This window comes from Microtus pennsylvanicus, chromosome 14, assembly GCF_037038515.1.
Source record: "Microtus pennsylvanicus isolate mMicPen1 chromosome 14, mMicPen1.hap1, whole genome shotgun sequence".
Taxonomy (NCBI): domain Eukaryota; kingdom Metazoa; phylum Chordata; class Mammalia; order Rodentia; family Cricetidae; genus Microtus; species Microtus pennsylvanicus.
The window spans coordinates 56,410,139-56,423,952 of NC_134592.1; the positions used below are offsets into that span (position 1 = coordinate 56,410,139).

Genomic DNA, 13,814 nt, shown 5'->3' on the forward strand with positions numbered 1-13,814 from the left:
TCTTTATGTTTTTCGAGACAGGGTTTCTCTGTGTAGCCCTAGCTGTCCTGGAATTTGCTCTGTAGACCAGACTGGCCTCGAACTCACAGAGATCCTTCTGCCTCTACCTCCTGAGGGCAGGGATTAAAGGCGTGCGCCACCACCACTGCCCTGCTGCTACAAAATAATTTTATGGTTGGGGTCACCACAGTATGAGGAGCTGTATTAAAGGGTCGCAGCATGAGGAAGGTTGAGAACCACTGATGGAGGTCATTTTGTTCAGCCTTTAAAAAAGGAAATGTCTTTTTTTCTTTCATACTTTGTGTGTGGGATGCGCGTGTGGGGGAAAGAACAGCCTTCCACCACATGGGGATGCGGGTTTGGCTCCATTACCCACTGACCCACTGCAGCCCCTCCTCCTCCCCCACCCCCGTCTCTTTGTGTTGTCTTTCGGAAAGGTCCCTATGTAGCCCCCCAAATCCTGGTTTTCTTGCTTCCTCTTCCTAAGTACTGGGCCTACCTGTGAACACCATGACATGCAACTTTTGAAGAGGAGTCTTAGAGAGAGGTCTAAAGTGAATGTTTGATCCTTGTTGCAAAAAGAGACATCAGAGATCCAGAAATAACAGAGACATGCAGAGCAATAAGTAGGCAAAACTAAAGCCAGTATAACAGCCCTAGTTGTCCAAGAACTCACTATGCAGACCAGGCTGGATTCAAACTCGCTGAAGTCCATTTGAATCTGTCTCTCGAGTGCTAGGATTAAAGGCATAGGCCTCTACTCTCAGCTCATTATGGTATTTTTATCAGGACAGGCTCTTATGACTTGAAGAAAATGTGTTATGGCAGCTAAAAAGAATAAAATAATATAAGCTGGTATGGTGATAAACACCTATAAGCCATGCTCTTGGGGGAACTGAGGCAGAAGGATGACCAACTTGAGGTCAGCCTGAGCTAGAGTGAGACCTTATCAATGTGCTTCCATACCCCCAAAAAGTTAATAAGCAAAACAAAGCTTTACAGTATTGGAAACTATTGGCTGACTTTATGTCGTCAGTCCCCCACCCCCGCTTCAGAAGCCACATGTGGAGAAATGAGCAGTCACATAGTAATAAGCAAACAAGCCGTTTGAACGGGATGCATGTTGTGTTGTTGTGTTGTGCATGTCAGCGGTGGCCTACTTCACTTAGCATGTGGTTTTAATTATAAAAACTGACTTTAGGTGGAGTGACTCTTCTGGGCTCAGTCCTGCTCCTCCGTGTTCCTTATCTTAGTGGGATCATTTTCCAGCTGTGCAGAGAACCTCTGAATCATATGTATGTTTCATCCTCATATCAGAATAGTCACCGAGGCCAACTTAATTTCACCTTGGAAATATTTACTCTTAAAAATTTTAAGACTTTTATTGTTACTGGAAGTGTGGAGGTCAGAGGACAACTTGGAAGTTGGCTCTTTTTCTGCCTTTACATGGGCTCCAGGAATAGGTCATCAGGCTCGCGTTATCTTGTGTGTACACACACGTGTGTGACAACTTGCTGGAAGTCCTCCGTCCTCTATGTGGGTTCCAGGGATCAGACTTAGGTCATCAGACTGGACAACAAGCACCGCTATCCACTCAGCCATCTCAGCAACCTATGAGTGTCTCTTTCTGAGCAGTTAGAAGTGGAGAATTAACCAGCCAGCAACTGGTCACCATCTTTTTTTTTTTTCATGCTCTGGTGCTTTGAGGCAGGGTCATAGGCTGGCCCTCCTTTCACCTGTAGGTAAAGGACAGCCTTGAGTTTCTGCTGCTAGGACTCCACCTCCTAAGAACTGAGACTGTTGTGTGCACCACTACACTTGACTTAGGGTCTTTAAATGATTATCTCATTAGTATTATAAGCTTTACGTGTGTGCTTGTGCAAGTGCCTGCAGTGCGGGTACCCTCGGAAGCCAACTCTGGAGCTGGAGTTAACACTGGTTGTGGGCTACCGTGTGCTATAAATCAAATTCCTGTCCTCTAGAAGAACAGTCGTTACTCTTTAAGTGCCTGAGCCATCTCTCCGATTTTTATATTATTTATTTATTTGTATGTATTTTTTTAGGCTGAGCTTGCTATGTAGACCAGGCTGGAATTCTCAAGAGGTCTGCCTGGCTCTGCCTCCAGTGCTTGAATTAAAGGTGCGTGCCACCTCCCTGCCTTTAAATTACTTTTAATGTTACTATATTTTTGTTGCCTAATATACATTTTGTGTCCTTGTCTTTCTTATGAACAGCAACACAAAATATTTAACCTATTCAGTCTCGTAAAAAAAGAGTACAAAGTTTATTGGTCCAAATAAAGATTAAACCAGTTAAAGTCTAATTAAGAAGTTCTTCAAACCGAACTCACTAATTGCGAAAGTTTAATTAAATGTTGATGATCACAGGTTGTCTGCATTAAGTCTTTCCCTTAATAAAACCTTAGCTCCCCCTGCCCCTGGAATAAAAAAAGAGTACCTGAGAAATTTGTATAATTTATGTAATTAACATTAAATTTACAGTTGAATGCTCTTTATACAGTCTAAGTGAAGGTGACTGAAAATTTTTAGTGTAATACAAAAAAATATAGTTAAAATGTAGTTTTTTCATTAACTGAAAGGCCTATTTTAGTATGTTAAATCATAAAAATATGCACTGAAGCTGGGCAGTGGTGACACACGCAGTCAGGGCAGGTGAATCTCTGAGTTTGAGGCCAGCCAGGTTTATAGCGACAGTTCCAGGACAGGTCTAAAAGCTACAGAGAAACCCTGTCTCAAGATCTCCTGAGTAAATTGGGAGCATGGGGACCTTGGCAGAGGGTAGAAGGGGAGGGGAGAGGAAAGGAGTGGGATGGAGAAAAATATATAGCTCAATAAAAACAAACAAACGAAAGAGAAACCCTGTCTCAAACAAACAAACAAAAAATGCACTGGATACCAGGTGGTGGTGGTGCATGTCTTTAATTCCAGCACTTGTGAGGCAGAGACTGAGTTGGCCAGCATGGTCTACAGAGTGAGTTCCAGAACAGCCAGGGCTGCACAGAGAAACCCTGTCTCAAAACCAGGGGAAAAAATGCGTTGAAGCAATTTAGCAAACAGACTTTCAGTGAAATTTTGTGCTGATGTGGGAGGGATTTTACTTTATAATAGATTGCCACCTGAGGTAAGGAAGCAGGGAATTTCATTGTAGAGACTGGCTTTTATGTTATTTATCTTGGTTATTATTAACAGGAATTGAAAAAAGAAACAAGTCTTGCTGGACAGTGGTAGTGCATGCCTTTAATCCCAGCACTTGGGAGGCAGAAGCAGGTGGATGAGGCCAGCCTGGTCTGCAAGAACTAGTTTCAAGATAGGCTCCAAAGCTACAGAGAAACCCTGTCTCGAAAAACCAAAAGAAAAAGAAAAAAGTCTTATGTATGTGAAGTGCAACTTACTGTCAAGCAGAATAATTCTTTTCTTTTTTTCTTTATTATTATTTATTTATTTATTAAAGATTTCTGTCTCCTCCCCGCCACCGCCTCCCATTTCCCTCCCGCAAAATAATTCTTTATGTCTGCTTTTCTGTGTGCTCAGGAACTGGGAAGTCATTATTGAGGTGTAGGTGAATGTAGAAACTAACTATAGGAAGAATTAGAAGGAACACTCTGGCTGATACTTTGTATTGCTGGTGATATACATGAAAGAAGTCAGGGGGTTCTCTTTGTGTCATGAAGAGCTGAAAACAGTTTCAGCACTGGAGATTGCTTCGTATTCCACCTGCCCCCGCCCCCAGCCCTTAGTTTTTCAAGTCTGGGTTTCTCTAAGTAGCCCTGGACCAGGCTGGCCTTGAACTCAGTCAGATTCACAGGCTTCTGCCTTCCAAGTCCTGGGATCAAAGGCTCGCACCACCCAACTGGTATGTACTTTCTGAGATCAACTCTAGAACTAGGTTTTATTTTTGGAATGGGTAATGAACTCCGCTTTTAAAAGAGTGAAAAAGACATGAATTAATAACTGTTAAGGCATTAGTAAAATATATAATGCTTTAATAAGTTATGAAAAAAGAAGTAACGGAAATGTTAGAAAGTTAAGAACTAGGACTGGGGGATGACCCACCATGTGAGTGTTGGCTACACAAGCGTGAGGATCTCAGTTCAGATCTTCAGAGCCTGCTGAAAAAACACGTTGGACATGGCAGTATATGTTTGTGACTAAGTACCGGGGAGCTGGACACAGGCGGATCCCAGGAGGTGGTTGACCATCCAGGCTAGCTGAAACTGCCAGCTTCAGGTTCGGTGAGAGATTCTATCTCAAAAATTATGAGCTGGGCATAGTGTCATACTCCTTTAATCCTAGCTCTCTGGATTGCAAGTGCCAGTGCATCCCGGGTTATACGGTGATACTTTATCTCAAGCAAAACAAAACATAGTGAAGACTGACAGGACGACACTGACATTGACATTTGCTCTTCACAGCACAAGCGTTCCCTACGTAGGCATAAGCCACACAAGAAAATAAGCAGAAAAGTTAAGTTTGTTAAAGAGATCCAAAGGGAGTCTCTGGAAGTAATAGAATGTTCATTATTTCAGTTTGACGTTTTGCAATATGTTGTTTGTTAAGACTTCAAATTATTTTTTAAATAGATTTATTTACTTACTATGTATACAGTGTTCTGCCTGCATACCAGGAAAGGGTACCAGATCTCATTACAGGTGGTTGTGAGCCACTATGTGGTTGCTGGGAATTGAACTCAGGACCTCTGGAAGAATAGCCAGTGCTTTTAATCTCTGAGCCATCTTTCTAGCCCCTCAAATTAATTTTAAGACTTACATATTATATGTAAACTCTATCTAAAAATTTGAATCATAGACTAAATCAGTAATTCTCAATCTGTGGGTTGAGACCCCTTTGGGGGTTGAACAATCCTTTCACAGGTCGCCTAAGACCATCAGAAAACACAGATATTTGCATTATGATTTATAACAGCAGCAAAGAAATAATTTTATGGTTGGGGTCACCACAGTGTGAGGAACTGTATTAAAGGGTTACAGCATTAGGAAGACTGGGACTCACTGGACTATATTCATTGTGTGATAGGGAAAAGGCGTTGTATTTAGTATAGAAAGGGGAAGTGAAAGAAAAAATTAATAATTCGGAGTAATCTTTCCTGGGACAGGGTCCTGTATTGGCGCTCAGGCTGGCCCATTGCTCAGTATGTAACCTAAGCCAGACTTAAACTCCTGCTGTTGTGCCTTTGTCTGTGGGATTACAGGTGTTCTCCTCCACACCTGGTGTCAGTTTGGTTTTTACCAGTTGTGGTTGGGACACACTAATCTAGGCAGTGAAGACAGGACAGATGAGGAAATGGGAGCTGGGGGTGTAACAGCTCAGTAGTAGAGCCCTTGCTTACCATGTGCCGGGATCAACCCTGACTGACACCATACCCCACTCCACCCCACTCACCCACAGTTTATGCTTTTGTGTGTGTGCCCACAGGTTAAAAAACAAAACAAAACATAAAATAGAGAAATGTAAAGTTATTTCAAAAACTATATGATTGATATACTAGTTTGCTTTGGGTGTTGTAACAAATTACCATAAATGGATTAAACAACAGTTTATTCTCATAATCCTGGAAGTTAGAAATCAGCCTTAGGATGGATGGGATGGCTCAGTGGTTGATAGCCCTGGCTGCTCTTCCAGAGGACCTGAGTTCAATTCCCAGCATCCACATGGTGGCTCACAGCCATCTGTGGTGCCCTCTTCTGGCCTGCAGGTAAACATGCAGAGCACTCAGATAAAATATAAACAAATAAAATAAATAAATCAGCATTAACCCAGGTATCGTCCCCTCCAGAGTCCTGTAGAGTCTTTTCTCTTTTCAACCTGGAAGTAGCAGCCATCAGTCCTTGCTGGTGGCTGTAGTGCTCTGTTCTTTGCAGTCAAGCTGCTTCTCTCGGTTGAACTGGTTGGTCCTGTTTACAATATCTCAAAACTGTATAGCCATTGTGGCTTGAAACTTGATCTGTAAATCAGCCTGCCTCTAACTTACAGAGCTCCACCCACTTCTGCCTCGAGTGCTGGGCCCACCACGTTGGGTTGTTGTCCTTATAGATTTAAGGTATATCTAGATGAGCCAGGATAACCTCATCTCAGAACTCTCAATTGAATCAGATCTGCAAAGGCCTCTTGGCCACATACAGCCCATTCAGAGATTGCAGGTTTGGATAGAGATACTTTTAGGAGCCATTAGCCAACCTGAAACAGTAGTTATTTTAAAAGCAGCTTGGGCATGAGTTAAGAAACAAGCTAAAAAGGAGAAAGGTTCCTTACATTTTTGATGGTGGAGGTTAAGATGGGATCTAGCTATGTAATCCAAACTGGTCTTGTATTTATGATTCTGCCTCAGCGTTCTTGTGTGGGGACTACAGGAGAGCTCATGGCCTGATCTTTCTGTTTTGGCCTTGTGTTCTTTTATCATGGAAGAAAAATGAAATTACATTAAGAGTATACATAGCCAGGTTTGGTGATGCATACCTTTAATTCCAGCCCTCAGAAGGAGAAGACAAAAGGATCACAAGTTTGAGGCCAATGTATCTGTCTTTTAAAAAAGAGAAAATGGGACTGGAAAGACAGTTCATCGGTTAAGACCACTTACTGCTCTTGCACAGGACCCTCGTTCAGTTCCAGGGGATCCTCCATCCTCCTCTGACCCTGTGGCCCTCTGGGCTCCTTCATGCACGTGACGCATATGTACGCTCAGGCACATCCACAAAGAATAGAGACAGATTTTCTTCTTTTTTTTTTTTTTGCATTTTATTTATTTGGTTTTTTGAGACAGGGTTTCTCTGTAGCTTTGAGGCCTGTCCTGGGGCTAGCTCTGTAGAGCTGGCCTCGAACTCACAGAGATCCGCCTGCCTCTGCCTCTCGGGTGCTGGGATTAAAGGCGTGCGCCACCACCACTCGCTTGAGACAAATTTTCTTTACGATGTGCTTTCTTCTCTGTTTTAGCTTAAAGCAATAAATGTCGATCTCCAAAGTGATGCTGCTCTGCAAGTGGACATTTCGGATGCTCTTAGTGAAAGGGATAAGGTCAAGTTCACTGTTCACACGAAGGTAAAGTGGGAGTGTTTTGTGTTTCTTTAGAAATGCTCTTACTTGTGTAATATGTTGGTTGGAACTTAAATTGACTGCTGTTTTAGCAAACAAACTTAGGGAAGTTACTTTTTTCTTTTTCTTTTTTTTTTTTTTTTTGAGATGTGTAGTTCTGCCTCTGGAAACTGGCTGTGCAGACCAGGCTGGAGAAGTTACTTATGATTTTAGGAATTAACACAGAACCTAGATATAAATGTAATTTCTAGGTTTGTGTGTGTGTGTGTGTGTGTCTGTTGGTCTGTCGGCCTGCCTATCCATCCATTTATTTCACTATGTACTGACTGGCCTGGAACTCCCTGCGTAGACCAAGCTGGCCTCAGCTCCCAGAGATCTGTCTGCCTCTGCTTTTTGACTTCTGGGTGAGTGCCACCACACCCAGCTAATAGTATAACTTTTAAGTGATGATAACAGTACAAGATCCAAGGATATTTTACTTTTATTCAAGAAAATTGCTGTCTTTACAGAGCTCGTTGCCAAATTTTAAACAAAATGAATTTTCGGTCGTTCGACAACATGAGGAATTTATCTGGCTTCATGATTCCTTTGTTGAAAACGAAGACTATGCAGGTTATATTGTGAGTATTTGGTTTCATTTTCTTAAGATTTTTCTTTCTTTTTTTTAATGTGCATGCATATAGGTGGGGGGGCAGTGTCCACACAGGTCAGAAGAGACACTGTGAAGTTGAGTTACACGAAATTGATTTGCTGCCTAACATGGGTACTAGGAACCAGGTCCTGTGGAAGAGCACCAAATTGCTGAGCCATCTCTCCAGCCCTTTTTAAAATTATGTATGTGTTTGTCTGTGTGCTAGTCAGCACAGGTGCCTGTGGAGGCCAGAGGCATCAGATGCCCTTGGAGCTGGAGTTGAGGTGGTTGTGAGCCACCCACCAGTATTAGGGCCTGATCTTGGCTCCTCCGCAAGAACTTTGTGTCTTTACTGCTAGCCATCTCTTCAGTCCAAGTTTTCATTTTCTAAGAACGTTTTAGAAACTCATGTGGTTTTGTTTAGCATTTTTAGTAATTGATGTGATTTGTAAAAATGCCTGTTACTAGGCACTGGCCTACCACCTTTTATCCTGAGCTGTCTTGTCTTACTTTGAAAAGGTTATACTTTTTTTTTTTTTTTTACTTAACCTTGAATTCTTTTTTGTTTATTCCAATTAGAGTCTTGCCCTGTTGTCTATTCTCTAGGCTGACCTTGAACCTGCTACAGTCTTGACTCTGCCTCACGCCTCATGTGTTAGGGTTTTAGGCATGAGCCCTTCTAAACAGGATAATTAGTATTGGAGTAATTAATTGAGGAATGTTACTGTACTTGTTTTTGGATGCTTAAGTGGACAGAAACTTAGAGGTTGAAAGGCTCCTTAAGATGTAATCAGACCACCAAGCGGTGGTGTCGCAGGCCTTTAATCCCAGCACCCGGGAGGCAGAGGCAGGCGGATCTCTGTGAGTTCGAGGCCAGCCTGGTCTACAAGAGCTAGTTCCAGGACAGGCACCAAAGCTACAGAGAAACCCTGTCTCGAAAAACAAAAAACAAACAAAAAGATGTAATCAGATCAGTCTGGTCTACAGAGAGCGTTCCAGGACAGGCCCCGAAGCTACACATAGAAACCCTGTCTTGAATCAAAAAAAAAAAAAAAGTTGTAATCAAGAGTAAGTGGCTAGGGCTGGAGAGATGGCTCAGAGGTTAAGAGCACTGCCTGCTCTTCCAGAGGTCCTGAGTTCAATTCCCAGCACCCACACGGTGGCTCACAACCATCTGTAATGAGGTCTGGTGCCCTCTCCTGCTGCACTCAGACCTGCACTTAAGCGTGGATTGTATACCCTAACGAGACCCATTGGAGAAAACTAATCTTTCCTTTCCCAGAGTTTATCAATTAGAGGTAGCTTCTGGGTTAGGGTGGGAGTTCTTGTCTACTTCCTCTCACCACTGGGACCCCATCTGGCCTGTGCGGGCCTTGTTTCCCTTTGTCATCCATCTCCCCTGGCTCTTCAGTCTTCTAGTCTCCTCTTCTATACAGTACCCTGAGCCCTGAGAGGAGGGATTTGATAAGCATCCCATGTTAGGATCGGGCGTGCCACGGTCTCTCACTCTCTGTGCATTGTCCAGGTCTGGGTCTCTGTATTTGTTTCCATCAGCTTCTCTGAGGGCTGAACAAGAAGACACTGATCTGCCAGCCTGGTCTGCAGAGTGAGTTCCAGACAGTCAGGGCTACACAGGGAAACTGTCTCGAAACCAGAAAACAAACAAACAAACAAACAAACAAACAAAAAACACTATCTGCTTCCCAGGACAGCACAAACACTGCCTTTTGAATCAAAATCATATGACCAAAGCTGAGTTGGGTTTGCTGTGTGGAGAATCCTGGCTTTGAACTCTTTCTTGTTCCTCCTTTCTATCCTTCGATTTGCTGTCCTCATCCTCATGCCTCAACCTTCCAAGATTGGTTATATACTTGAGAGCTACCTTTTTAATTTTATTTTTTGGCTGTTTCCTTGTTTTTAATATTTGTGTGTGTGTGTGTGTGTGTGTGTGTGTGTGTGTGTGTGTGTGTGTGTGTTTGAGCTGAGGTGTTACTGTAATCCAGGCTGGCCTGGAACTCCATATGGAGCTGGAACTGGCCTTAGGGCTGATCTTCCTTCCTCTGTCTTGTATGGATTATAGATTTGTGTCGCTGCTGTTTTGTTTTGTTTTTTTAGTTGAAAAAAATTTTCATGCAATTTATTAATCACTAAGCATCTTACCTTTTTTCCTTTCCTTTTTTTTTTTGAAACAGGGCTTCACTTGCAGCCCTGGCTGGCCTGTCTAAACTCTATGTTTATTGTTTGTGTATGAGCATACCCATAATTCAGAAGACAACTTGTAGGAGTAAGTTTTCTTCCACCATGTGGGTTCCATAGAAAATACTTAGGCATTGGGGCTTTCTGTTAATTGCCTTTACCCTCTGAGCCATCCTGCCAGCCCCACATCTCATTTGTGTTTTATTTTGAGATAGGTTCTTACTGAGCTGCCCGTGGTTGTCTCATGCCTCAACTGCCCAATATGGGATTATATGGTCCTTTACTCCTGGCTTGAGAACTACCTGTTTTGTTTGTTTATTTATTAGCTTTTCAAGACAGGGTTTCTCTGTGTGATAGCCCTAACTGTCCTGGAACTCTGAAGAGCAGACTGGCCTTGAATTTACAGAGATCCATCTGCCTGCCTCTATTTCCCAGCACTATGTAGTTGTAGCTCACCTGGAACTCCCTATGTAGACCAAGGTAACCTTGAAAACCCAGAGATCTCTGCCTTAGTATCTTTGTGTTCTGGGGTTAAAGTTGTGCACCAGATCTACACCTGGCTAGAACTGTCTAATTAATGAATTAATTAATTCATTCATTCATTCGTTTGTTTATTTTTGATTTTTAGATGCAGAGTTTCTTAGTAGCTATGGAGTCTGTCCTGGGACTCACTCTGTAGACCAGGCTGGCCACGAACTCACAGAGAGCCTCCTGAGTGCTGGAATTAAAGACGCACACTGCTACCATCTGACCTGTCTTAAATTTTGACAATTTTAACGTTTATGTCTGTACATGTTTGTGTGTGGAGCATATACGTGGGATTGCAGGTGTGTGCCTCTGTGTCTGGTGTGGACATGGGATAAGAACTGAACCCATCAGGCTTTGCTCTGCAGTGCTTTTTCCCTGGGCTGTGTCTCCACTCAAGAACTATCCCAGTGCCAAAATAAAACAGTAGGGGCTGGAGAGATGGCTCAGTGGTTAAGAGCATTGCCTGCTCTTCCAAAGGTCCTGAGTTCAATTCCCAGCAACCACATGGTGGCTCACAACCATCTGTAATGAGGTCTGGTGCCCTCTTCTGGCCTGCAGGCATACACACAGACAGAATATTGTATGCATAATAAATAAATAAATATTAAAAAAAACTTTATAAACAAAATAAAACAGTAGTAGGGGAGCTGGGCACTTGGAGGGGTGAGGTGAGAGGGTTTGCTGCAAGTTGTAGGCCACCCAGTGCTACAACTAATAAAACAGTGTTATACTATATTTCTTCCTTGATATAAAGGAACCCACAGATCTTGATTTGTAAAACTAGTTTTACAAAGTTTCCTAATCTCAATTTTGGTATTTCTGGTTCTTAATTCATTTGTTATACTTTGGCATTATCAATTCAGTATTGTGCTTCCTTTTTTTTTTTTTTAATTTTCAAGACAGGGTTTCTCAGTAGTTTTGGGTGCCTGTCCTGGAACTAGCTCTTGTAGACCGGCTGGCCTCGTGCTGGGATTCAAGGTGTGCACCACCACTGCCTGGCCAGTATTGTGTTTCTGTTGTTTGATGCAGGGTTTCACTTTGTAATCAAGGCTGTCCTCAGAAGTAGGGCAGGTTGGTCTCAGATTTGCAGCCATTCTACTTCAGCCTCCCGAGTACTGGAACCGCCATCTTCAGATAGTGTGGTACAGTGCTGAAAGATGTCACTTACAGCTGTCGGATGGCTCACTAGGTGTAGTCATGTCTGCCACCAAGCCCTGAAAACCTGAGTTTGATCCCTGGGTCCCACATGGTGAGAGGAAAGAACCGAGTCCTGCAGAGTCTTCTCTGACCACTGCACATGCTTGGGCCTGTGTACGAGTGCACACTTGAAACAATGTTAGAGAAATGGTTCCTTTTTTTTTTAAATATTTATTTATTTGTTTATTATGTATACAATGTTCTGTCTGTATGCCTGCAGGCCAGAAGAGGGCGCCAGATCTCATTACAGATGGTTGTGAGCCACCATGTGGTTGCTGGGAATTGAACTCAGGACCTTTGGAAGAGCAGGCAATGCTCTTAACCTCTGAGCCATCTCTCCAGCCCGCCGAGAAATGGTTCCTTACAGGTAACTTTTTGGTTTATTGTAGATCCCACCAGCACCACCAAGACCTGACTTTGATGCTTCACGGGAAAAACTGCAGAAGCTTGGAGAAGGGGAAGGGTCGATGACAAAGGAAGAGTTCACCAAGATGAAGCAGGAGCTGGAAGCGTATGTGACGGGGTTTTGTTAGTCTCGTTAGCTTTGCTTTAATGCCTTCTCTGAGCTCTCTGCTATCCATTCTTTTAACCAATTCACTATACTGACTGAAATATCCAGGTTAAGTCATAACAGCCTGTGTTAAAGGATCAGACAGTTGTCTCCTGTCATTGTCAGAACTTTAAATTATTTAAATAGATTCTGAAGATTGAGGGATCTGAAACCTTATTAGAATATTAGGAAGGGAACATAACTTTCTTTTTTGTTTTTTTTCAGTAGAGTCTCTGTGTAACAACTCTGACTGTCTGTGTTGCTGTGTAGACCAGGCTGGCCTCGACTCACAGAGATCCGCCTGCCTCTGCCTCCCAACTGCTGAATTTAAAGGCGTGCGCCACCACCGCCCGACTGTCTTCCTCTTTTATTAAACTTTGGAACTTTCTACTTTTGGGAGGTATGAAAATTATTTTAATTCTTTTTTTTTTAAGATTTATTTATTTATTATGTACACAGTGTTCAGCCTCCATGTATGCCTGCAGGCCAGAAGAGGGTACCAGATCTCATTACAGATGGCTAGGAGCCACCATGTGGTTGCTGGGAATTGAACTCAGGACCTCTGGAAGAGCAGTTAGTGCTCTTAACCTGTGAGCCATATCTCCAGCCCCCAATTATTTTAATTCTTATGATGGTCAGCATCAATCTGTTATGTGATCTCAGAGCACCACCCAGCTGCTTGCAACAAAGTTACTGTTAGGTTTCTGGATCTTTTTTGGTTTTTAATTTTACTTTTTCAAAGTAGCAAGAAAACTTTATTCATAAAGAAAGGGAAAGTAGACAGGCAGTGGTGGCTTAGGAGCAGAGGCAAGTAAATCTCTGAGTTGAAGGTCTGGTCTACAGAGTGAGTTCCAGGACAACCAGGGCTTCACAGAGAAACTCTATCTAAAAAAAAATAAGCTAAAAAACCAAAAGAGGACATAACTACAGATCAGAGATACACCGGGACACTGCTGGGAATGGGGTGGCTCAGCAGGCAGAGCACTTGAGTCCCCAGAGCTCACACAGGGCTGAGAGAGAGGACTGACTCTTCACGTTGTCCTCCGACCCCACACACGGTGCGTGTGTGCACACACAGTTAAAAGAGGAAAGAAGTGATGGCGGGCCACGTGAGGGAAAGAATACTCAAGGACCTCGTCAGTGTGCTGGGAGTTGTCCAAGGGAGTAAATTTTCTTGTGTTGTCACCTCCATTTCTCTTTTTCCCTTGTGCATTTTCTTTACTTTTTTGTTTTATTTTTTCAAGCATCTATTCACATGCTACTAAATGCTAAGAAGTTACTGTGAAAAGATAAATGCATAAGCTAGGTCTTTGTTGAAGTGTAAAATGACACGTTAAAGTTCAGTTGGTTCGGGTACAGCAGTAGTCTCATAGACTAATGTAATTAATGCTGAGAAGACTGGGTGCTGGAAATTGGCAGAGCACATTATTCTGCAGGCCCTGTTTTCAGTGGCCCTGACCGTGGTTCTTTTGTGGTCTGGTTAGGGGTTGGATAAGAGAGCCTTGGGTTTGTCCCACTGCCACCTCCATCCTCTGCACCCTTCTCTTTGTCTGCACTGATGGCTACCCTCACAGATCAAACTGCTGCCAACACTGAGCCTGCTGGTGTGCTGGTATGTAAAACTTATGCTTCATGCCCGAAGTTG

At 43.0% G+C, this 13,814-nt stretch overlaps 1 protein-coding gene across 1 annotated transcript in view; it reads left to right on the forward strand.

The window, feature by feature from the left end:
* Snx6 (sorting nexin 6) overlaps nt 1-13,814 on the forward strand; it is a 38,647-nt gene that overhangs the window by 5,078 nt on the left and 19,755 nt on the right. The window contains exons 3-5 of the mRNA XM_075947405.1: nt 6,969-7,073; nt 7,577-7,687; nt 12,009-12,130. Of these exons, the coding sequence (XP_075803520.1) occupies nt 6,969-7,073; nt 7,577-7,687; nt 12,009-12,130 (338 nt within the window). The remainder of the gene's footprint in view (nt 1-6,968; nt 7,074-7,576; nt 7,688-12,008; nt 12,131-13,814) is intronic.